The sequence below is a fragment of the Pongo abelii genome, chromosome X (genome assembly GCF_028885655.2).
Source record: "Pongo abelii isolate AG06213 chromosome X, NHGRI_mPonAbe1-v2.0_pri, whole genome shotgun sequence".
NCBI lineage: Eukaryota > Metazoa > Chordata > Mammalia > Primates > Hominidae > Pongo > Pongo abelii.
The window spans coordinates 41,806,241-41,832,545 of NC_072008.2; the positions used below are offsets into that span (position 1 = coordinate 41,806,241).

General features: G+C 38.7%; 1 protein-coding gene across 11 annotated transcripts in view; it reads right to left on the reverse strand.

Moving 5' to 3' along the window:
- The window catches only part of CASK (calcium/calmodulin dependent serine protein kinase), a 400,245-nt gene that overhangs the window by 25,169 nt on the left and 348,771 nt on the right, over positions 1–26,305 (reverse strand). For 7 of the 11 annotated variants that reach the window (XM_054544490.2, XM_054544486.2, XM_024240508.3 and 4 more), the window contains 6 exons: positions 21,402–21,487; positions 19,624–19,692; positions 16,878–16,946; positions 15,446–15,481; positions 13,568–13,764; positions 2,519–2,634 (listed from right to left, as the gene is read on the reverse strand). In XM_054544490.2, the coding sequence (XP_054400465.1) occupies positions 2,519–2,634; positions 13,568–13,764; positions 15,446–15,481; positions 16,878–16,946; positions 19,624–19,692; positions 21,402–21,487 (573 nt within the window). The remainder of the gene's footprint in view (positions 1–2,518; positions 2,635–13,567; positions 13,765–15,445; positions 15,482–16,877; positions 16,947–19,623; positions 19,693–21,401; positions 21,488–26,305) is intronic. The other 4 variants (XM_009234749.4, XM_054544489.2, XM_063721174.1 and 1 more) reach the window with 1 other exon arrangement.

Sequence of the window (26,305 nt, forward strand, 5' to 3'; positions counted from 1 at the left end):
AAATACTGATGATACCAAACAGGTGGTGGCAGTAGGCTCCCCTGTCCTCTCAACCCCTCCTTTCTTCATTCTAAGTTGACAAGAACTTAGAGAGGTCAATGGTTTGGGATAGGAGGTAAATGTCAAAAGACAGAGGAAAAAGCAATTCTATTCTACTCCTATTAGGCTCCTGCCTTCTATGTCAAGGGTGATAGCTTTCAACCTGGATAGGCAATGTCTACCAGAGAGCAAGGGCCTGAGATAGACAGTACAAGAATACTTGGCTTCATTGAATGATCGCCATTTGTCAGGCCCAGTGATGAAAGAACCTGAGACCCACTGATCTTTAGAATTAGAAAGATCTCCTTGATTGACTAACCTAATTCCCTCATTTCAAGGCCCGTAGGAGCGAAGTGATTTGCCCAAATTGCACAGTTACTCAGGTGTGCTAATTCCTGGTCCTATCTCCAGCTACCTATTAAGCTTACAGGTGTGTTTGCAGGACCACTGTGCACCATCTAATGGGAATCAGAGAATGGGAGCAATGGAAGAAGATCAGTGATACCCTGGTGGCGAAAGAGTGGAAAAAGTGAAAACACTGGCTGCCAGATCGGATGCTGATTCTCTGGCAAATTTCTTAAATTAATGATTAAATTGACCCTTTGACAGCATTTTGAGAATTCTAGTTTTTCAATGAATTTCTTACTTTCCTCAGAGCTGAATTAAAGAATATTGGCAAACTGAATACTCATGTTTACATGCCCTCTATTAGTACAGCATAAATCTAATGATGAACTGACAGCCTGAACCAGCCATTTCTTTGCTTTTCTAGGTGTAAGTTAATTTCAATGCCATCTATATCTATGTATCATTTAACACTGCTGTACAAATTACAAGATGAGATGCATACATTTCTCAATTTATATGTCAACACATCTTCTCCTTGTGAGCCTATTAGATTGTGTTAGACTGTTAGAAGCTGACAGAAGTAAGGGCAACTAAGGAGACTTGGTAATAACCACTGATGTTTTGTGTGAAGCAACATTCTGCTGATACTGCTGTGCATTTCTATTTATTTTATTTTTATTTTGTATAGACAGGGTATTGCTGTTGCCCAGGCTGGCCTCGAACTCCTGGGCTCAAGCAATCTTCCTGCCTCAGCCTCCTAAGTAGCTGGGATTACAGGCACCACCACCGTGCCTGGCTCTGTAGTGCATTTCTTCAAATAGTATACTTGAGCATTTACTTAATAGTTGCTACATTTTGTGTAACTAGTCTGCTTTAACTATTTCTTCCCTTTATAAAACCAAAAAAGCCATTATGAAACTACTGCTCTGTAGTAGTACATAATCAGAAATTATATTGTTTTTGGAAATAAAAATGTGGTACGATGTAACTAATGGGAAGGGAATGATTCCTTATTTAACTGAGCCATTTAAACTTAACCCATGTGGCCACTCACATTCATTCCACATTATACAGCAGTTTGAAATGTTTACTTTTAATCTCTGATTGAGAAATGAACAATTCAGAGTACGTTATAACATTTACAGAGAAAAATGCATTTCATACTTGTCAGAAACATTATGCCATCAATCTGGGTAAGCATGACTGGATTTACTTGATTTTTTTGGCCACATTTCTAATTTTTGGAGTTATTTCTGAAACCTTGGGAACTAACCTAATGCCAGTCAGGACTTTCAATTCCTCAGAAAAAGTTCCTTATAAAAGGAGTCGTGTTAAGAAGTTATTGAAAATAACTTCTTATATTAGCACTCCTGTATATCACCATGCATTTTCTTTAGCTTAAGTTGCACCCTGTGAATCTTCTGGGGATTCTATTGCAACAACAGATCATGCCTTTTTGGTATTAATTCCAGTTTTCAACAAGACAAGTGAACATTTTGACTTAAGTTGAATACAAACTTCCATATGGGCAAACATACATACTATAAAGGGAAGACCAAGATGAGATTCTTGCTCTTGTGGTAGCTTGGAAATACCATGAGGGAAGAAGACTACTCACAGAAATGGACAAAATCAAGTTAGTGTCCATGTCATTTGTACTCTTTCAAACCAACCACAGAACCATTTGTGGCACAGTTCTCTGATAAGAGCACACCTCTACCCTTAGATGTTTATCTCAGGGCCACGCCCAAGGGCCAGGCAGGAGCCAGGTGGGAGGAGATCTGTTCAAGACCAATCCCAGCCAAGGAGATAGGAATCCTGGCTACTCAGCAAACTCTCAAGCTTTCATTTCTCAGGGGAGGACTTAACGTGTTGGATTCTTTTCATTCCAGAGGATACTATTTCAAAATAACATTTTTGTCCTATAAAGTATAGCTCTGTAAAATATCTAGCAAATAACCAACATATTAATTGGAGGTAGGGGTTTCTTAAAGATTTTGAAAGTTGATGAAGATCTCATATGGTAGAATTTTTTGGATAGAGAACACTGAAGACTGAATTAAAATATTACATCTTTTTAGGTCTTGGAGATGCTTAACCCAGCCTCAGTAACAGTTGTGCTTTTCCCTACCTGCATTGTGCTTTGCCAAATATTTATCTTTGTACTGCTTCTTTTTCTTGCCAAACCAAGTACAGCTGGCCTGCTGCTCCTGTTTGGTCTTCTCCATGGCAATGCAAGCTACTCGCCTAGCACACACAAAAATAAAAATAAAATAAAATGAATTTATAATTCTGGTTGATAAAATAGAAGAGTCATCCATTTGAAGAATTTACATAAAACAGCATAACCATACTCATCCTAATCTTTTAAAAAATTTGGACAAAGGCTATTCCTTGGTTTTCATGACAATTTCCTAGAAATGTTTTTAAAATATAGGCTTATATTAAAATGGCATGGTATTCCTTGAACATATACTGACAACACAGATTAGATGCCTAAACATGTGGCCATGAGATAGAGTAGAATGTTTCAACACAGGCCTGGTTTGAATTCTGGCTTTGTCACTTGTTAGCTGGTACTGAGCACTTAATGTTAGACACTTTTCTAGGAACTTTACATGTATTAACTCCTTTAATCTTTCTAACAACACAGGGAATTGCATCAGCATTTTACAGATGAGGGGATTGAAAGAATGAAAGGTTAAGCAATTTGCCCCAAATCACACAGCTAATAAGTGAAAGAGTGGGGAAGGTCTGGCACCAGAGCTTATGACCTTAGCCAGAATATTCTATCCGCAGTGTCTTTAAACTCTTGGAGCCTTTTGGATGGCTATTGTAAACGTTTAGAACAAAAATGTAAATAATGTCCCTAGTACAGTACCAGGCACACAGTATATGCTTAATAAATGGCACTACTGCTACATGGAGATTCTAATATAAGATATAAAAAGTGTGCTCTGATTAAATTCACAGTTATAACCACAATCAGGAAATTATAATTTTGATCTATAATATCCAGCATTGGTAACATAAAGATGATATTAAAAAGTTGCTCCTTCAGGTTCGGTCTAAACAAATACTTGCCTTTCAGAATACTGCCACAGAAGACTTTGCTCTCTTAATGATTTTGCTCATGGAGGCCAACCAAGGGTCCCCAAGTGAGTCACATATAAGAGTCCAAAATCATGATCGGAATGCCATATGGTGCTATTGTAAATGGCAAGTTACTTTACAATGACATTGTACTGATTTACACTCCTACCAGCAGTGTATGAACATTCCTATTGTTCCACTTCCTTGGCAACACTTGGTATTATCCATCTTTAACTTTAGCCATCATGGTGGATTGAATAATGGAATACCACTGTTTTTAATTTACATTTTAGTTTATGTTTCACTCATTAGTAAGACTGATCATTTTTTCATATGTTTCATGGCTACTGAATTTCCTCTTTCGTTAAGTGTCTGTTCAAGTCTTTTGACCGTTTTTCTATTCAGTTGTCTTTTTCTCATAGATTTGTAGAAATTCTTTATATAGTCTCGATATTATGCTTTTGTTAGTTATTAATATACGTGTTGCAGATATCTTCTTCTACTCTGTGGTTTGCCTTTTTGCTCTCTTTATGGTATCATTTGATGAACATAACTTATTAGTTTTAATTTAGTCAAATTTATCAGTCTTTTCTTTAATGGGAAGTATTTTTGATATCTTAAGAAATCCTCAGCCAGGTACGATGGCTCACGCCTGTAATCCCAGCACTCTGGGAGGCCGAGGCGGGCGGATCACCTGAGCTCAGGAGTTCACACCAGCCTGGGCAACACGGCGAAACCCCATCTCTACTAAAAATACAAAAATTAGCTGGGTGTGGTGGCCTGTGCCTGTAGTCCCAGCTACTCCGGATGCTGAGACAGGATAATTACTTGAGCCTGAGAGGTGGAGGTTGCAGTGATTTGAGATTATGCCAGTGCACTCTAGCCTGGGCAACCGAGTGAGACCTTGTCTAAAAAAAAAAAAAAAACAAAAATGAAATCCTTAGCAGGGGATTTCCCAACACTTTGGGAGGCCAAGGAGGGAGGCTCACTTGAGGCCAGGAGTTTGAGACCAGCCTGAGCAACATAGCAAGACCCTATCTCTACAAAAAGAAAAAAAAAAATTAGCTGGGTGTGATGTTACGTGCCTGTAGTCCCAGCTACTAGGGAGGCTGAAGCAGGAGGATGACTTGATTCCAGCAGTTCCAGGCTGCAGTGAGCCAAGACTACACCACTGCACTCCAGCCTGGGAGACAGAGACCCTGACTTCAGAAAAATAAAAAATAAATAAAAATAAAAAGAAATCCTTCCTTGTCCCAGGAGATATTCTCCAATATTACCTTCTCAAAGTTTATAGTTTTGTCTTTTACATTTTGGGTATTAATGTACTAGTACTGCTGTTTTTTTTGTTTGTTTTTGAGACAGATTCTCCTTGTGATGCCCAGGCTGGAGTGCAGTGGTGTAATCTCGGCTCACTGTAACCTCTGCTTCCCAGGTTCAAGCGATTCTCATGCCTCAGCCTCCTGAGTAGCTGGGATTACAGGAGTGTGCCACCACGCCTGGCTAATTTTTGTATTTTTTCAGTACAGATGGGGTTTCACCATGTCGGCCAGGCTGGTCTTGAACTCCTGCTTCATGTGATCCACCTGCCTTGGTCTCCCAAAATGCTGGGATTACAGGTGTGAGCCACTGCACCCGGCCTAGAGCTGATTTTTGCTTATGGTGTAAAGGAGGGGTCCAATTCCTTTTTTCTTCCTAATGGATACCCAATTGTCCTACATTATTGAAAAGCCTGTCCATTCCTCATTGCTGTGCAGTGCTATTTCTGTCACACATCAAGTGTCCATTTACGTATGAGAGTGTTTTCAGGTTCTCTATTCCTTTCTGGTCTATTTGAGCATCTCTAAACCCATATCTTATTATCTTGTTTACTATAGCTTTATAATAAGTCTTGGTATCTGGTAGAACAAGACCTCCTTCCTTGTTCTTCAAGAGGATTTTGGCTATTCCCGACCTTGTGCATTTCCATGTAGACTTTAAACTTAGCTTGTCAATTTCAAAACTGTTGGGATTGCATCTTATCTATGAAATCTATCTAGGAAGAATAGACATCCCTGCAATATTGAGTCTTCCAGTCCTTAAACACAGTATGTCTCTCCATTTACTTATATCTTTTTAAATGTCTCGAGATACAATTCCCACCCCCCCACCGCCCAAGACGAAGTCTTGCTGTCACCCAGGCTGGAATGTGGTGGTGCAATCTTGGCTCACTGTCACCTTGACACCTTGACCTCCTGGGTGCAAGTGATCCTTCCACCTCAGCTTCCTAAGTAGCGGACTACAGGTGCATGCCACCCAGTTTTTTTTTTTCTTGAGACAGAGTGTTGCTCTGTTGCCCAGGCTGGAGTGTAATGGTGCGATCTCAGCTCACTGCAACCTCCGTCCTCCCAGGTTCAAGTGATTCTCCCTGCCTCAGCCTCCCAAGTAGCTGGGATTACAGGTGCCTGCCACCACGCCCAGCTAATTTTTGTATTTTTAGTAGAGATGGGGATTTGCCATGTTGGCCAGGCTGGTCTCGAACTCCTGACCTCAGGTGATCTGCCTGCCTCAGCCTCCCAAAGTGCTGAGATTACAGGTGTGAGCCACCGAGCCTGGCCTAATTTTTGTATTTTTGTAGAGACTGGACCGTGCTATGTAACCCAGGACAGTCTCAAACTTCTGGGCTCAAGTGATCTGCCTGCCTTGGCCTCCAAAAGTGCTGGGATTACAGGCATGAGCCACCGTGCCCGGTCTCAATACATTTTATAATTTATTCTATAAATGTCTTGACATCTTTATTAGATTTATTCCTAGGTTATTTTATTTTATTTTATTTTTTAAGACAGTCTCTCTCTGTCACCCAGGCTGTAGTGCAGTGGCGCAATCTTGGCTCACTGCAACCTCCACCTTTCAGGATTGACATATTCTCATGCCTCAGCCTCTTGAGTAGCTGGGACTACAGGCGTGCGCCACTACACCCAGCTAATTTTTGTATTTTTTTTTTTCCCTTTAGTAGAGACGGGGTTTCGCCATGTTGGCCAAGCTGGTCTTGAACTCCTGGCCTCAAGTGATCCGCCCACCTTGGCCTCCCAAAGTGCAGGGATTACAGGCATGAGTCACCACGCCTGGCCATTTTTTAATTAAAGGCTTTGTAAATGGTATTTTAAGAAACACTTTGTAACACTAAAAATTTCAAACACATACAAGGATATAGTGTAATGAAACCCAGCTATCTACAACCCAGCTTTGACAATTATTAGTCATAGCTTATTTTATTTTTTTATTATTTATGTATTTATTTTTGAGACAGAGTCTCACTCTGTTGCCCAGGCTGGAGCGCAGTGGCACAATCTCGGCTCACTGCAACCTCCGCCTCCCGGGTTCACGCCATTCTCCTGTCTTGGCCTTCCAAGTAGCTGTGATTACAGGCACCCGCCACCACGCCCAGCTAATTTTTTTTGTATTTTTAGTAGAGACGGGGTTTTGCCACGTTGGCCAGGCTGGTCTTGAACTCCTGACCTCAGGTGATCTGCCCGTCTTGTCCTCCCAAAGTGCTGGGATTACAAGTGTGAGCCACCGCGCCTGGTCTTATTTATACCACCTTATCATAGATTATTTTGGAACAAATCCAAGAGTACAGTTTTCTTCTGAAATCCCTTTAAAATCTATAGGTTCCCTCTCCCTCCTCTTTCTTTTCTTATAATTTGTTTGTTGTAGAAACTACTTTGTCCTTTAGTTTCTGTAGAGTCTGGATTTTTCTGACTGTGTCCCTGTGGTATCTTTAGTATGTCTCTCTGTCCTTTGTATTTCCTGCAAATAGGTAATAAAACCTAGAGGCCTAATCAGATCCAGTTTTGTTTTGTGTGTGTGCAAGAACACTTTATAATATTATGGTGTTGCAAGTGGTGTTATGTATGGTACCCTTTAAAAGTTTTATTTTCTGCTTGTGGCTTGTAAATAGAATTGATTTTCGTATATTGATTTTTTTTTTTTGAGATGGAGTCTTGCTCTGTCGCCCAGGCTGGAGGGCAGTGGTGCGATCTCGGCTCACTGCAAGCTCCACCTCTCGGGTCCATGCCATTCTCCTGCCTCAGCCTCCCAAGTAGCTGGGACTACAGGCACCCGCCACCACGCCCGGCTAATTTTTTGTATTTTTAGTAGACACGGGGTTTCACCATGTTAGTCAGGATGGTCTTGATCTGCTGACCTCATGATCTGCCTGCCTCGGCCTCCCAAAGTGCTGGGATTACAGGCGTGAGCCACCACGCCTGGCCCCTCGTATATTGATTTTATATCAGCAACCTTTCTAAACCTTGCTACTAATTCTAATTGTCTACAGATTCCTTTGAATTCTACACACAGAATCATATCATCTGCAAATTTTTTCCCTTTCTAGTAATGTTAGTTGTAGGTTTACTATACGTGTCCTTCATCAGGTTAAGTTCCCCTCAATTCATAGTTTACGAGACTTTTAATCTGATTGGGTTTTGAATTTTACCAAATGCTTTTTCTGCATCTATTGATATGACTGTGTGGATTTTCTTCTTTAGTCTGTTAATCTAGTGGATCGGCTGATTGGTTTTCAAATGCTGAACCAGCTATGCATTCCCAGTACAAACTCCACTGGCTCATAATATGTTATCTTTTTAATATGTTACTGGATTCAATTTGCTAATATTTTGCTGAGGATTTTTACTTCTGTGTTAATGACAGATACTGGTATGTAGTTTTCTTTTCTTGAACTGCCTTTACTGAATTTTGGTATCAGGGTAACGTTGACATCATAAAATGATTTGGGAAGTATTATTTTCTATTTTCTTAAAGAGGCTGTCTTCCATATCTCTTACTCACTGTTGTCCACTGAAGTTTTTATGTATTTATTTTTGGTTGGGGGAAAGACATTTATTGGAAAATACTGTGAACTCTCAGTAATAGTATCAAAGTCCATCTCCATATATTACCTACGTGCCATACAGAGGAGGCTGATAAAGGCTTGCTTTGGGGATTCTTTTGGTGCAAGTCAATATGTGCTATTAGTCAGAACTAAAAGGCATAGAATCTTTGGAAACAAACAGAATTGAGGAATTTTTTGACAGGTTAAGAGACAAAATCATGTGACCTTGTGAAGCTTATGTTACAATGTAGAGAGTATCTTACAATAAATGTTCTTAAGCTTAAAACAAAAATACACGCTCCCAGGAAAAAATTGTAGCATAGTCTCATGTGGTGTGATGACAGAGGAATGAAACTGATTTTTACCAGACACTCCAGAAATAAACATTAGCTCTTTTAGCTCAGTAAGTGCACAGAAACCGTGTTAGGGTTAAGGTCAACCTGGAAGGAAATTTCAAACACATGCTTAACAATTTATTGATGGCTTAGATCAGGATCTTGTAGGCAAGACAAGGGGAGGGATGACAGAGTCTGGGAGCTAAAATATATTGAAGGACTAAATTGATGTGCCTAGAGTAAGGCATTTGGGTCCAAAAAAACTGATTTCTCATCTAGAAAATGTGAAGAATGTGACTTGGTAGCAATACATTTGATCAAATTTTTGGGGGTCTGGCTGATACAATTGTTTCAAATCTTTCTTGTTAGTATTGGATGCCCACTGACATCCCAGAGGCCAATTCAGTTTCCAAGCAAAGGAAAACTGATCTTTCTCTTCTGCCAGGAATAGCTTCCTATACCCCCAAAGTCCTATTCAGGTCTTGGGGTACACACTGCCCAGTGGGCCTCTTTCTTATCATCCCAGTTAGAATCCTTTTCTCCCTCTATATATTTTGCAACTTTAACAGTTCAGTTTTTTGGCAATATATTGAACATATTTAAAGTATACAAATTTATCAGTTTTGATATCTGTAAATATCCCATGAAACTATCACTACAATCAAGAAAAACATATTCATAGCCAGGTGTGGTGGCTCACACCGGTAATCCCAACACTTTAGGAGGTTGAGGCGGGCGGATCACCTGAGGTCAGGAGTTCGAGACCAGCCTGGCCAACATAGCGAGATCTCATCTCTATCGAAAATTTAAAAATTAGCTGGGCGTGGTGGCAGGCGCCTGTAATTCCAGCTATTTGGGAGGCTGAGATAGGAGGATTGCTTGAATCCAGGAGTTCCAGGCTGCAAGGAGCCAAGATTGCACCACGGCACTCCAGCCTGGGAGACAGAGAGAGACCTTGACTTTAGAAGAATAAAAAAAAAATAAAAAATAAAAATGGCTGGGTGTGGTGGCTCACACCTGTAATCCTAGCACTTTGGGAGGCCGAGGTGGGCAGATTACTTGAGGTCAGGAGCTCGAGACCAGCCTGGCCAACCTGGTGAAACCCTGTCTCTACTAAAAACACAAAAAATTAGTCAGGCGTGGTGGCAGGCGCCTGTAATCCCAGCTACTTGGGAGGCTGAGGCAGGAGGATCACTTGAACTGGGGAGGCAGAGGTTGCAATGAGCTGAGATTGTGCCACTGCACTCCAGCCTGGGTGACAGGACGAGACTCCATCTCCAAAAAAAGAAAAACATATTCATTACCTCCAGAATTTCCTCATGCCCCTCTGTAATTCCTCCCTCCCTCCACCTCCATCCCTAGGCAACTGTCATTATAGATAAGTTTGCATTTTCCAGAAGTTTATGTAAATGGAATCACATAGCGTGTTCTCTTTTTTGCCTGGCTTCTTTCACTCAGCATAATGATCTTGTGTTTCATCCATATTGCTGCATATATCAATAGTTTGATCCTTTTTATTGCTGAGTGGCATTCCATTGTATGGATATATCACAATTTATTGATCTATTTACCCACTGATGAAAATTCAAAAAAATTTTAGCCATTCTAATAGGTGTGACCACTGAGATTCTAATTTTGTTACTGCATGTTTCCCCCTGGATGTTCCTCTGGTTCTTTTTAAAATCTGCTATGTCATTAACATTTTTTTCCTGCTCTCTGAAGATATTTTACAAGCTTATTATTGATTTTTAAAAACCTGGGCTAGGCGCGGTAGCTCACACTTGTAATCCCAGCACTTTGGGAGGCTAAGGTGGAAGGATCACTTGAGCCTAGGAGTTGGAGATCAGCCTGGGCAACATAGTGAGACCTCATCTCTACAAAAAAAAAAAAAAAAAAAAAAAAGGAAAAGAAAAAGAAAAAAATTAGCTGGGTGTGGTGATGCACGCCTGTTGTCCCAGCTACTGGGAAGGCTGAGGTGAGTGGATTGCTTGGGTCCAGGAGGTCAAGGCTGCAGTGAGCTGTGATCATGCCATTGCACTCCAGCCTGGGCGACAGCACAATACCTTGTCTCAAAAACCAACGAACCAACCTGGTAAGCTTATTTTTAAAATCTTTGTCTCTTAATTCCAATATATGCAGTAGGTTTGGGTTTGTTTCTACTATCTGTCATTTCTGTTGGGTCTTACTTGTTTCCTTGTGTGCCTGATAATTTTGACTTGCTGGCTACTGCCCTGGAAAAAGTTTATGTCAGGCGGATAGGATGAAGTTAGTGGGGGTTAGGATAAAAGTGTTTGCCTTCAGAGACTTTCTTTTTGTTTATACCATACATCTGAAACTATTAGTAAAGAAAGGGGAAACTTCAAATCAAGTACATGGCTTCAGCTCCCCTGGCTGCCCCAGGCTATGTGTACCTGAGTGCAAATCCATTCAAGGTGGACTGGTGGCTGCAATTTGGAAGTTTGTTCCCAACTTCCTCATCTTTTGCTTTGCTCAGTGACAAGGCAGCTTTCTCTATAGTCCTCGGGTGTTGAAGGGAAATAAGGGTATGCTTATCTGTTTCCTTTTAGCCTGGGGGGACTGCCTCTTGCACTCCTAACAATGAGGAGGGTCTTCTAACAGATTCCCCAGCTTGTACCGGCCTTAGATCTTAACCTTGGTTCTCTGGCACAGAAGTGTTCAGTAATGACAAATGCCCTCTTTGCAAAATGGGCCATTTGGTAACTCTGATATTCCACTTATCATTCTTATTAAAGGCTTTCACATAAAAATTGGTCACTGAGGCCTGGTGCGGTGGCTCACACCTGTAATCCCAGCACTTTGGGAGGCCAAAGCGGGTGGATCACGAGGTCAGGAGTTCAAGACCAGCCTGGCCAACATGGTGAAACCCTGTCTCTACTAAAAATACGTGGTGGCGGGTGCCTGTAATCCCAGCTACTCAGGAGGCTGAGGCAGGAGAATTGTTTGAACCCAGGAGGTAGAGGTTGCAGTGACCTGAGATCGCGCCATTGCACTGCAGCCTGGGCGACAGGGCGAGACTCCGTTTCAAAAAAAAAAAAAAAAAAAAAATTGGTCACTGAGCTCCCCGATACCTTTTTTAATTTCCCGGAGATGGAGTCTCGCTCCGTTGCCCAGGCTAGAGTGCAGTGGCGCGATCACGGCTCACTGCAACTTCCACTTCTCGGACTCAAGCAATTCTCCTGCCTCAGCCTCCCAAGTAGCTGGGATTACAGGTGCCTGCCATCACACCTGGCTAATTTTTTTTTTTTTTTTTTTTTTGTATTTCAAGTAGAGACAGCGTTTTACCATGTTGGTCAGGCTAGCTTCGAACTGCTGACCTCAAGTGATCTGCCCGCCTCGGCATCCCAGAGTGCTAGGATTACAGGTGTGAGCCACCGTGCCTGGCCCCTGATATCTTTTCAGCTATTCAGTGCTTTCAAGGTCATTTTAAAAACATATTTTCTGGGGCACTTTTCATTTTTTTTCATCAGGAGGATTTATCCAAATAATCTCATCCACCATTACAGGAAATAGGAAGCAAATCTGCTTTTGCACTGCCATCACTCAGGATTCCTCCAGAGGACTCGGAGTTATAGAGACTGGTGAAACATTTATATAGATGATCTGACTAGGCAGAAGAGGTCTGGAATCTACACAATTATTTTCAATAAATGCCCATAATATATGGTAACATTAAAGAAGACATTCTGTAAAATGTAAATATCAGTAAGAATATAATGGCATCATCATGACAACGACTTAGAGATTGCTTTCCTCCTGCTTATGCTTGAACTGTTTCTCGAAGATCAGACTGAAAGACAATGCCAGATGGAAGGCTGCTGCTTCTCCATTTGGGCCCACGTTTCCTTATGTATAAAATGATGGCATCTGAAGTCCTCATCAGCTCCAACATTCTAAATTTAATACTATTTTTTGGGGAAACGGGATAGCTGAAAGAGGCGATCAAGCAAAAGAGATTAACTGAGAAATTTCTTAACTAGTGAGAAAAATAGATAAAAGCAGGTAGAAATTTCTATGGACTCAATGTCTTCGGTCTCTTTTAGCTGGGTTCAAGTATTTTAGGAGGAACTGGCAGGATGCTTAATGGCTGTTATTTTTTGCCACATGAAACAAAACTCAGACATTCTCTCTTTTGTGCTAGAAATAATCTGGTATATTGCCCAAGTACCAACAAAGGTAAAACCATCAATATTTTCCAAAAGACAGTTCAACTAAGGAAACTGTAACAATAATAGCAGAAATAGATTTTATCAAAATATACAGTGATCTGTGACTCCTTTTCTCTCAGTTAAAAACAGTGCCTAAAACCCCTAACTTTAGCCTGCTTTTAGGGCTTAAACTTTCTAGCAGAAAAGGTATTTTTAAAGGTCTGGCAAGGTAAAGAACAAAGCTTCTGACTACCTTCTTCTAACAGTGAAATACATTTTATCTTCAAATACTCTGAGTGACACTGAAGCACTGCATCTACATTTTTTGCTGGTGGTGGGATGGGATGGGCATGAAAGCACGTAGAAGGGCAAGGAGAAGGTACATTTTTTTAATGCCATTCTAAAACAATTATAACAGCATATAGGAGTGGAGGGCTCTGCTGTGAGACCATGACTTGGCTCAGGGCTGCTCACCCAATCTCTTTCCAGACCTTCCTTTCTTTGTGTGTAAAATGAAGCCCTGACTCTGCAACTAGGATCTCACTAGATACTGAAGATACAGAATTCTTGGATGACTAATTTAAATTGTGTTTGGCTCGTAAAGGAAGGAATATATCAAACAGGTTTTACGCTCTAAAATAATATAAAATTGGAAAATGGATGGTCAGGGCTTTGTTTTTATAACCAAGCAAAGCAAAACATGCATAAAAACATACCATTCCTGAAGTTCAGGAGAAGGAATGAGACCTGCAGTTCCATTTTTGGAGTTTTCCAGTTTACCCTGCCACCAATTATGATCATCCTTACTAATAATCTGGATGATGTCACCAACTCTGAATCGAATGCCAGCTTCTTTACAGGGGATGAGGTCATCCTTGGCTGGATCATATTCAAATTGTGCTCTTACATAGATCTATAAAACAGGAGTTTGTAAGAAAGGATGCCATAGTGATGTGAAAGAGAAGTTAGCTCTAATGTCATAACCACACACCAACACTTACAATACAAACAGGACATCAGATGGTGAAAGCAAAAACGATGCATGGAAATACGACACAAAAAACTTCTACTGCTAGAAACAATGTACTAGTAATCTTTGATGTGTATAGCTTCAAAACTTTGCTGTTTTTATTTGGAAGGAACACTTGAAATACTTGTTTAATAAAAATAAAGACTTAATTTATGCTTTTACTATAACAGAATAGGCCTCTAATTATAGAAAAGTATGCTCGCTCTTTTTTAAACCTGCATTGGTGATGCTGGCATTATGGATACGTTGTCATGACTGTGTGGCAGCCTTTAAGCCATAAACACTAGCAGTCAGGATAGGTTTTAACCCTAAAGCAGCACACGATATAAAATTAGCAAGAACTCTGGGTTGGTATCTTGCTGTAGAATGCTTATATGACAACTGGCAGTGTGTCTACACACTGTTGATAAGTGTAACTCAAACGATTTTTTAAAAGTTAAAAAAAAGCTTTATTTTTTTCTAATTTAGGTTTCAGGTTTGTATTTTACTCTTCTGAGAGAATAAAAATGAATTTGAACCCTAGCTTCCCCCAATGTAACACTTGAAATCAGCACAGAGCTTCAAGACATGCATAGTTCAAGGCTCTGAGTTTTATGATATGTGAGTTTACTTAGGAAATAGATTAGCATTCAAGGGTTTATTATATGGCAGCATTTTATGAATTATTTTATTTTTTAAATGCTTTAAGATAAGGTAATTCATATCCAATGTTCCATCAATTATACAGTCTTAAGACAAAATTATGGGTGAATTCTATCAGGTACTAATTTATACATATCTTAACACTAAATCTGATTATTTTTAATACCATATTTCAAGATAAAAATCCCATAAAAATTCTATCTCTTGAAATTAAAATTGAATATTAATGTTTAAGTCACTGTAAAACCAACCTGAAGACTTTGGAACCACTGTGTGATTTTTTCTGTCTATTTTCAGCAATCCAGCCTATAAAATTAACAAGTCTCTGCATCTGCATTTAAAATCTATATCTCTAAAGTGCTGGCAATTTGAAAGTTACTTGCCAGTGTTAGGCAGCACTTAACTTTTCATGTTTGAACTAACACAGGTATATCAGGATGTAAAGCCAAGATAATTTATATTCTATTCTTATTTTTCATTGCAAATAGCTTTTAGAAATACACATGCAAATACAAATTTAAGAAAAAGCTTTCAACTTCAGAAAATTTTTGCTTAAAAATGTGCATCAGCATTTTAAGAATAACTTTTCAGTTAGTCTTAGAATTCTAAGAATTTTATAACCTTTAAAATTCTTTTGCATGCCAGAGGCAGGCCCACAGCCACCCCCAAAGGCTGAATTCTTAACCATTAATATAAAATTATCAGGTTGAAATTACAATAACCATTACAGCTACAAAGATGTGAGGAAAAATTCTTTATAGAGAATTAGTCATGTGTAATGTGTTAAAATGAAATGGTACAAGCTCTCAATGCTCAAATGTTATGGTCCAAAATGCAAACATTATGGGATGGAAAGTGTTAATAAAGGATTGGCTATTAGCAGCTCAGTTTAGAGAAGTTTCTATAGAGGATATCTATTCACCTGTCGTCCTTTTGGTTGGGTAGTTGATGGCAAGTCCTGTAGAATAAAGCCAACCCAGGAGAAAAATTTTCATTTATTTTTCAAGAGTACAAAGTAATTTGTGTGTTCTGTTACAATATGGTTAAAAAAATGAGCTAGATTAAAGTTGTAAAGAGATAATATACATTATTCCATTTATCAGAAATGTTGAGTTATCAAAAAGTCAAACCCAGGCCATTTAGCAGCAAGCTGAAGAAAGCAGGTAAGTTTAAGCAGAGAGAAAATGTGTTCTTAAGAAACAACTCAGCATCTTCAACACAAAAGCCACTGCAAGTGAAACAGCCTATTAAAAAAAAAAACAAAATAAAAGGAGCTGTTGCCCTTTTCAACTTAGTCACTGCAACCATTTAGATTTTGAAAAATTCAATGGCTATATGGCTTTTCATCATCTTAAAAGTATTAAATGTTAACTGTTATGAATGAATTCCTTTGGTAGCCTATTTTAAAGTTGAAAATAAAGTCATAGACAATTTTCTTTCATAATTTCTCTTATGATATACTTAGAATATCATTCCATTTGAGATAATTTCTAAATTATTTACAATTTTACCTGATAAAAAAGTTGATATACTCTCAAAGGGCAAATTAAAAGTCAGGATAGGAGAATACTGCTGCATTATTAGAACTCTCAATAATTTTAACTGGGTCATAAACAGCAGTATTAGCAACCAAAATATTGCCAGCCTGCACCTGTTAAGTGCTTCCATTTGTTTAAATAAGTTAAAAACAATTCTTTCTATATTCCAAAATGGATAGTTCTGAAAAAATTTAAAACTCCAAGTTCGAGTCAAATATAAAGTACTTTGTGTTAAAGATGTGATAACAGCATGGCTTAAGTGCAGTTTGAAGCCAGTTCTTTTTGCTTTTCATATCCAGGCAAGGCTTATAATTCACAAAAATATGTGCACGTACCACAATAACAGAGGGCACACCAATTCGTAAACTTAGATAGCGGAAACTAAAACATGTTGCTGATATCACTCAGAATAGAAAACTACAAAGCCCAAGAATACCCAAATGCCTACTCTGCAAAATTCTTACATTTATCTTTTTCAAATTAAAAAATATTTAGAAGTTTAAACAAATTTCCGTTTACATCCTTTGCATAGGTTTGAGCAAAGTCATACATACAAGTGGGGTGGTATGGAAATATTTTTAGAATGACCAAAGCAGTCTTGAACTACATTTCTTCAAATTTAACTATTGAAGGAGATTTTTAATGAGAAGGAAATGTTGAAAAAGATTTTCCAGGAGTAAAGTGCATTGTAGCTGTAGTAGCCTTGTATATCAGCAGAAGACACTATTTCCACTGAACACATGTAACTAGAACACTCATGGCAGGTGAGCACCAACAAAATTGTCACACTTTGCTGTGTGGAGCTAAAGTTCTTACCGAAACAGAATTGTTAGTGCTGCTATGACCATTAGCTGGGGACTGTCTGGAAGTGGAAGGGGAATCTCTCTGAAATAAGACACAAGGTTCATTAACACAGAACACCAGCACAGAAACACAGAGATATTTACATCAACAGTAACAACCACAGTCTGACAACCATTTCCTTTGAGGTTTGAGCTGTATAGGTGCCATACTGACTTGCTTGCATGATTTCACAGAAGTATGAAAAAAATTTTGCAGTTCGAAGGCTCACATATTTTAAGTGATGACTGTGTCATTCATTAATCAATTCTTTCCTATCTCTAACATTCTATACCTTTTCTTTCTTTTAATGAGACCCAGAAGAGTGACTTGATATTAAAACCCTATCAAGTATAAGATGACAAACATTATTATAAATTATTGTGCTGAAGATCCCAACTGCCTAATTTTTATTAAAGATTAGGTTTGAAAAGTATTTAATAATTTTTAGTACCTCAGTGTCAAGAGTTACTAACTGACCCAATCTGAAGAGAAACAAACCTAAGATTTCACATGTTGTAATCACCTCAGAATCTTCCTATTATAGAATAAATATTATTACTAGTAAGGGTAAAAGAGATATACATCAGAGAAGAACTCTTTTTTTAAGACTATTTTAGCAGATTGATTAAAACAATAATCTCAAGCCTATAACAATATTACACTTCCAGCAAAGATCCTAGGAGCCACAGCCACTCTTCCTATATCCAGGCTTCTCCATCGCTTGCTTTCTCTCTACTATTCTATAAACTCAAAATATTTTCCAGGCTCCATTCCCTTAGTGTCCAAATCAACTTTAACGATAAGAACAAGGAGAGGAAGGAAATAAGTACTTTTTAATTTTTGCTTCTGTAGAGTTCTTTTAAGCCTTAGAAATGTGCATGTCTTTTTAAAAGACATTTTTTTTTCCCTAGATGACTTAAGAGCATTTCTAGAACCTGTCAGCCTTAAAGGTAATGAGATCCCTTAGAAGAGCATTCTCATATGTTAGTGAGCAAGACTGATCTCCAGGTGCCACCCGCAGAGACTCAAGTCAGTAGAGCCAGGGTGAGGGGCAGGGGTCTACTCTTTAACCAAGGACCTGGGGGATGCAGATGCAGGTGGCCAGAGAGCCTTCTTTTTTTTTTGAAGTATTGCCCTAGCTGGGAAGAGTCCAACCACAAGCTTGAATTCTGCCAGGGAACAGGAGGGCCAAAAAGGCTTGAGGTGGAGCTAGGAGAGAAGTATCATTATTTTTTCTACTATTCAAAGGCAAAGAAGGTAAGAGGTGTTCTTCTTACTCAAGAACATAGAATTTATATCTATGATACTGGTTTCACCCCAAACTAGTTCGACCACTTAAAAAACAAAGAGAAACTTATATTATATTAATAACTAACAGTACCTTCTGGTTAGTTAGTCAAAAAGACAAAAGTCAATTGTATTTACTAAATTTCTTCAACAGATGAGAAATGATATAAGGACATCTGTAATCCTAGAATATTAAAATTATTCACATAAAATGTTAAGTGTGACATTCTTTGTTTCCCAGCAAAGTTTGTGTTCTAGGTAACAAATTTCAATACTCTGAATCCTGGAACAGAAGCAATTCTGCATTTTCTTTTGAAATATACTATTTATTGAAGTTCCATAAAAAGCCACCAAGAGGAGCTCAAGACCCGTTATAACGGACACCTCAATTGCCATGGCTCACCAAAAATATACTTGACAAAACTATACATTTTAATATATATCTTCAATAGGCTTTTAAAAAATATGAAGCCTCTGATTTTTCTTATGAAATTTACACCATCACTAGAGACTAGAAGTATTACAATTCTCTCTCAGGTTCTCCTAAGTACAAATCCAATAAGTTACCTGTCAGCCTTAAAAATAAACTTTAGGAAATGTGTACTTCATATTGATGCACACATTCTTGGAAGATGCACATGAAAGAACAAGCTTCAATAAGTAACACTCGAGCTGAACGTGCAATGACCAAAGGATGATATCATTTATGCCCGTTTATATTTCCAATATAAAAAGAATAGATTTTTGAATCTCATTTAACAACCAACACAAAACTGAATAATATAGGTTGGAAGAACTATAATTTCTACAGGACAAGCCTATTTTAAGAAAGAAACTTTGGGGCTGTATTACTCTAGAAAACTTACTTGTTTACAGATCACATACCATTCTAAATTTAAACAATTTTACAAAAGGTTGCAAAAGCCTATTTCCCTCTAGTGAAGTCAATTATCAATTCATTGCAGACTTAACTTCCATCTAGAGACCTGTCACAATTGTATGAACAACTGTATCTCAACAGAAATAGATCACTTCTCAGATTCTTGGAAAGAAGAACTATCTATGTGATTTCTTAACAAGGGAAGTGAATGAACTTCCTGGAAATATTATTGCAATTATGGCCTTTAGGTTTTTTCCCTCAGACACTCCGTTTTTTCCTTATTAAGCCTTATGTCATCATTTGTAACTTCTCTACATTTTGCTCAGATTTCAGCCTGCAAAAAGTTCAAAGTGCTGAGGAGATCCACATGGAAGCAGGGCTGAGTAGGTGGATGGGACCTACTCTGTTCCGTTATCTTTGTTGTAAAATTGGTGTGCAGTGATCTAACAGCACAGGCAGAAACAATTTCCCAGAAAGCAAAAACATACAGCCATCAGCAGACAGTTGGTTAAGAACTCAGAGCAGATGGGGGTGGTTTGTTAGAGTCATTACCTCACAGGACGAAGACTGAGTGCGGTAACTTGGCACAATCTTGAAGGTAATACTCCCCCGCATTTCCCTCTGGAGGGGGTGGGTGGGAAAGAAAGAAAAGTTTTCTTACAAACAATTGTTCACAAAACCATGTAAGAAGCCACTCAAAACACGTGGGGGCAATTAGCACGAGCCATCTGAGAGCACATAGCCGGAAAATGAAACGTAGTCATGAAGCAGGGACTGCTCGAGTTAACAGTAGAGTAAGTTCCTGGGAAAAGCCCAGCAGCCGACTGCCTTTTGCTCATACAGCAATGGTCTCACAGATCTTCAGTGGTCACCTTTTTACAGATGTGAATACAAAACTTTCTAAGTGACATGCCTTTCAAAAGTGAATATACATTGAATTAGACAATAGACTAGGTAATTACATAAAAATTATATTGAGTATGCCACATTATAATGGTGTACCCCACAGAACATGCTTTTTACTTTTAAAAAAATTTTTATTTATTTATTTTTTTTGAGACAGAGTCTCAAAAAAACTGCACTGCTGGAGTGCGGTGGCACCATCTCGGCTCACTGCAACCTCTGCCTCCCAGGTTCCGGTGATTCTCCTGCCTCAGCCTCCCGGGTAGCTGGGATTATAGGCACACGCCACCATGCCTTGCTAATGTTTGTATTTTTAGTAGAGACGGGGTTTCACCATGTTGGCCAGGTTGGTCTTAAACTCCCGACTTCAGGTGATTCACCCACCTTGGCCTCCCAAAGTGCTGGGATTACAGGCGTGAGCCACTGCACCCAGCCACTTTTTGCTTATTAACTTTGGCTTTTTTAAAAAAAAATTTTGGGCTGGGAGTGGTGGCTCACACCTGTAATCCCAGTACTTTGGGAGGCCAAGGCCGGCAGATCACCTGAGGTTGGGAGTTCAAGACCAGCCTGGCCAACATGGAGAAACCCCGTCTCTACTAAAAATGCAAAATTAGCACGGTGTGGTGGCACATGCCTGTAATCCCAGCTACTTGGTAGGCTGAGGCAGGAGAATCCCTTGAACTCGGGGGGCGGAGGTTGCGGTTAGCTGAGATCACGCCGTTGCACTCCAGCTTGGGCAACAAGAGCAAAACTCCGTCTCAAAAAAAAGAAAAAAAATTTTTGGTGAGTCTGTGAAGCTTATTTCATACTTAATAGGTATTCATAACCTGGGTGCTACTACACTGCAGTGGGAAAAGGGATCAGAGGCCCCAAACACCTCTGTCTGCTTGCTATGACAATGAACATAGGCAAAGGCTGTCATTTTGCCTTTTTAAAAAATCCAAAGCCTAATTTGAATACAGATTTTGGATATGTACGGTCAAAAATGGCCTGGTCTACTGTGGCTTTCCTCCCTTCTATGCTGTAGAGAAATCCACGACAGCTGGCTATGACTCAGCTCAACAGGAAAGAGGTTTCTGACACTGCTGATGTCAGGAGAGTTGAGGTCAGTGAGAAAACTAGTTCACATGTACAAACACTGAAAAGGTTTTCTTTAAACATCTGCTTAGTAAGAAACAGGAGATAAAGGATAAAAGGAGTGTGTTAAAGCCCACACTGCTAAAGACAGGCAAAATGTTTGTAAACTCTATTGTATTTCAACATTTTTCTAGTTGTCAGTTTTATGAATGTTATATAAGTTCAAGTCCACATAAATATGGTACCAGAAATTCTCTGATTACAGAAGAATACTCCTCATTTGTGTATTTAAAAACAAGCTAACAAAGTAAAAGTCAATTTTAGGAAAGGAAAAACTTTCATTTACTTACAAGCATTTTTTGCAGTTGTTCCACTGTTTGGTTAGCCACACTGATGCCATTGATTTCTCGAATTTCATCACCAACATGAAGTGTACCTAAGAAATTATATAACATTATAAACATGAAATGATATATGCTTTCATAGTAACAAAATCCAGAGGCATCAATGTAATTTTTAAAAACTAAGTTGAATATTGAGGGCCAATATTTCAGAGACAGGTACAAGTTTGGTTGCAGCAGAATTATTTAACTCATGTAGTAACCTCATCAAAACAGATATATCTACTTGTGGAAGGCACAGTTTTGATGGATAGCTGCAGAAATCTATTTTTCTGAGAGAGGTGGTATGTATAGTGGCTTAAAAGTATGGCTTCTGGATCCAGACTGCCTGGGTTCAAATTCCAGCTTCCTTGCTTACTAGCTTTAAGATCTTGGGTAAATTACTGAAACTCTCCATACCTCAGTTTTCACATTTGTAAAATGGAGATGAAAATAGCACCCATCTCAAGATTGTTTTAAGAACTAAACAAATTTAATAAATGCAGAAGGCTTAGAACTGTTCTTGGCGCATACCAAGCACCATGTCAGTGTTTGCTGCTATCGTTATCTACCAGATATGATACGAAGGTTGTCATTTTTCCAAGAGTTGTGACATGATAATATCTACATAACAGCAAGTTCTGTTAAACATAATTTAATCTTTTGGTTGGCATTTCAGCAACTTGTAATACTTCAGCTAGAAAGAAATGACCAAGAACCAATGCTTAGAGTGTTATTTACAATGTTGCTTCCTTATTTATAAATTGTGCAGAAATGTACATACTGACCTGGATTCATTACAAAAAGATAACTCTGCATGCAACAATTAAAGAATAAACATTCATCTTAAGTACACGTGGGCCATTTATAAAAATGATTAAAGTGCTATGCCATAAAGCAAGTCTCAACAAACCTCAAAGAAATGGTGTCATACAGACTACATTCTCTGACCCGCAATGTAATTAAGTTAGAGGTAAATTACAAAAAGATATACAGAAAATCCTGTAAGTGTGAAAAGTAACAGACAATTATAAATAATACAGGTCAATGAAAAATATCATAATAGAAATGTAAAAATACTTAGAACTGAGTTATAAAAATGCTTCATATCAAAACTGGTGGGATACATTAAGACAGTACTTACAGGGAGAGTTTAGTCTTAAAGGCACATATTAGAAAAGAAGGCTGGGCCAGGCATGGTGGCTCCCACTTGTAATCCCAGCACTTTGGGAGGCTGAGGTGGGCAGCTCACGAGGTCAGGAGTTCGAGACCAGCCTGGCCGATATGGTGAAACCCTGTCTCTACTAAAATACAAAAATTAGCTGTGCATGGTGGTAGGCACCTGTAATCCCAGCTACTTGGGAGGCTGAGGCAGCAGAATCGCTTGAACCTGGAAGCAGAGGTTGCACCATTGCACTCCAGCCTGGGCAACAGAGTGAAACTCCATCTCAAAAAAAAAAAAAAAAAAAAAAAGAAAAGAAGGCTGGGCATGGTGGCTCATGTCTATAACCTCAGTGTTTTCGGAGGCTGAGTGAGGCGAGAAGATCACTAGAGGCCAGGAGTTTGAGACCAACCTGGGCAATAAAGCAAGACTCTATCTCTACAAAGTATTTAAAAAGTTAGCTGAGTGTGGTTGCCTGTAGTCCTAACTCAGGAGTCTGAGACAGGAGGATTATTGGAGCCCAGGAGTTTGAGGTTGCAGTGAGCTATGATTATGCTACTGCATTCCAGCCTGGCCGATGGAGCGAGACCCTGTTTCAAATAATAATTAAAAAAAAAAGACTGGAAATAAATGAACTATGTGTCAAATTTGTAAAGTTAGCCAAAACCAATAGAAAGTTAAAAAAAAAAGGAGATAATAAAAATTAGGTCATAAAACAATGAAACAGAAAATAAACATATAATGAAGAGAATGAACCAAACCCAGAGTGGGTTTCTGAACAAACCTCTAGCAAGGTTGATCAAGAAAAAAAGAGTAGGCACAAATAAACAATATTAGAAATGAACAGGGGCATAATGACAAAGATGGCAGAGAATAAAAAGATGAGAGAATACTATGAAGAAGCTCTCTGCAATATTTTAAAACTTATATTTTTTTAGGAAAATGTAATTTACCAAAACTCACTCAAGAAATAGAAAGCCTGGATGGCCTCTTAATGTTAAAGAAATTGAAGCAGTTGTTAAAAAACAAAAACAAAACTTTCTTAAAACTAAAAACCAAAACACCAGGCTGTGATACTTTTATAGGCAAGTCCTGCCAAACTTTCAAGATACAATCATTCCAATATTATACAAAGTCTCTTGGAGAACTGAAGAGGGAATACTCTCCAAGTCATTGTGTGAGGTAGATATAACTTTGAAACTAAAATCAGAGAAATACAAGAGAGGAAAATTAACTACGGGCCAGTCTCACTCATAAATGCAAATACTGAGATCTTATAAACAAAACATTAGCAGACAGTCGGGCAGTACATAAAAAAGATAATATGTAATGACTAAGCTGAGTTTATCTGAGAAATACAAGGGTAGTTTATCATTAGGAAATCTTTAAAAGACATTCACCACATTAACAGATAAAAGGAAAAAAACAAATGATCATCTCAGCAGATTCTGAAAGAGCATTTGATTAAATTCAAAACCCATTCACAATTAAAATGCTCAGCAACTAAGAATATAAAGGAACTTCTTTAGCCCTAATAAAAGGTATGTACTAAAAATCTACATTATTCTTAATGAAGAAATATTGGAAAGGTTCCTTTTTAAAAAAACATTTTTTTCTAGAGACAAGGTCTCTCTCCGACACCCAGGTGAGTACAGTGGCGTGATCGTAGCTCACTACAGCCTCGAACTCCTGGGCTCAAGCAATCCTCCCACCTCAGCTTCCTGAGTAGCTGGGACTACAGGTGAGCACCACCATGCCCAGCTAATTTTAGATTCCTTTTAAAAACAAGAATAGGACGGGATGTCTACTATACCACTCCTTGAAAGACTGCAGGTCCCAGCCAGTGCAGTAATATAACAAAGAGAAATTAAAGAAATAATGATGTTCCCTGCTGTCAATATTAGACAGATCAACGAGACAGAAGGTTAACAAGGACATCCAGGACCTGAACTCAGCTCTGCAACAAGTGGACCTAATAGACATCTACAGAACCCTCCACCTGAAATCAACAGAATATACATTTTTCTCAGCACCACATTGCACTTATTCTAAAATTGACCACATAATTGGAAGTAAAGCACTCCTCAGCAAATGTAAAAGAATAGAAATCACAACAAACTGTCTCTCAGACCACAGAGCAATCAAATTAGAACTCAGGATTAAGAAACTCATTCAAAACCGCTCAACTACGTGGAAACTGAACAATTTGCTCCTGATCGACTACTGGGTAAATAACAAAATGAAGGCAGAAATAAAGATGTTCTTTGAAACCAATGAGAACAAAGACACAACGTACCAGAATCTCTGGGACACATTTAAAGCAGTGTGTAGAGGGAAATTTATAGCACTAAATGCCCACAAAAGAAAGCAAGAAAGATCTAAAATCAACACCCTAACATCACGATTAAAAGGACTAGAGAAGCAAGAGCAAACAAATTCAAAAGCTAGCAGAAGGCATGAAATAACTAAGATCAGAGCAGAACTGAAAGAGATAGAGACACAAAAAACCCTTCAAAATATCAATGAATCCAGGAGCTGGTTTTTCTGAAAAGACCAACAAAATTGATAGACCGCTAGCAAGACTAATAAAGAAGAAAAGAGAGAAGAATCAAATAGATGCAATAAAAAATGATAAAGGGGATATCACCACCGATCCCACAGAAATACAAACTACCATCAGAGAATACTATAAACACCTCTATGCAAATAAACTAGAAAATCTAGAAAAAATGGATAAATTCCTGGACACCTACATTCTCCCAAGACTAAACCAGGAAGAAGTTGAATCTCTGAATAGACCAATAACAGGCCGTGAAATTGAGGCAATAATTAATAGCCTACCAACCAAAAAAATCCAGGACCAGATGGATTCACAGCCGAATTCTACCAGAGGTACAAAGAGGAGCTGGTATCCTTCCTTCTGAAACTATTCCAATCAACAGAAAAGAGGGAATCCTTTCTAACTCATTTTATGAGACCAACATCATCCTGATACCAAAGCCTGGCAGAGACACAACAAAAAAAGAGAATTTTAGACCAATACCCCTGATGAACATCGATGCGAAAATCCTCCATAAAATACTGGAAAGCCGAATCCAGCAGGTCATCAAAAAACTTATCCACCACGATCAAGTCAGCTTCATCTCTGGGATGCAAGGCTGGTTAACATACGCAGATCAATAAACGTAATCCATCACATAAACAGAACCAACGACAAAAACCACATGATTATCTCAATAGATGCAGAAAAGGCCTTCAACAAAATTCAATGGCCCTTCATGCTAAAAACTCAGAATAAGCTAGGTATTGATGGAACTTATCTCAAAATAATAAGAGCTATTTATGACAAACCCACAGCCAATATCATACTGAATGGGCAAAAACTGGAAGCAATCCCTCTGAAAACTGGCACAAGACAGGGATGCCCTCTCTCACCACTCCTATTCAACATAGCATTGGAAGTTCTGGCCAGGGCAATCAGGCAAGAGAAAGAAATAAAAGGTATTCGATTAGGAAATCAGGAAGTCAAACTGTCCCTGTTTGCAGATGACATGACTATGTATTTAGAAAACCCCATCGTCTCAGCCCAAAATCTCCTTAAGCTGATAAGCAACTTCAGCAAAGTCTCAGGATACAAAATCAATGTGCAAAAATCACAAGCATTCCTAAACACCAATAACAGACAAATAGAGAGCCAAATCATGAGTGAACT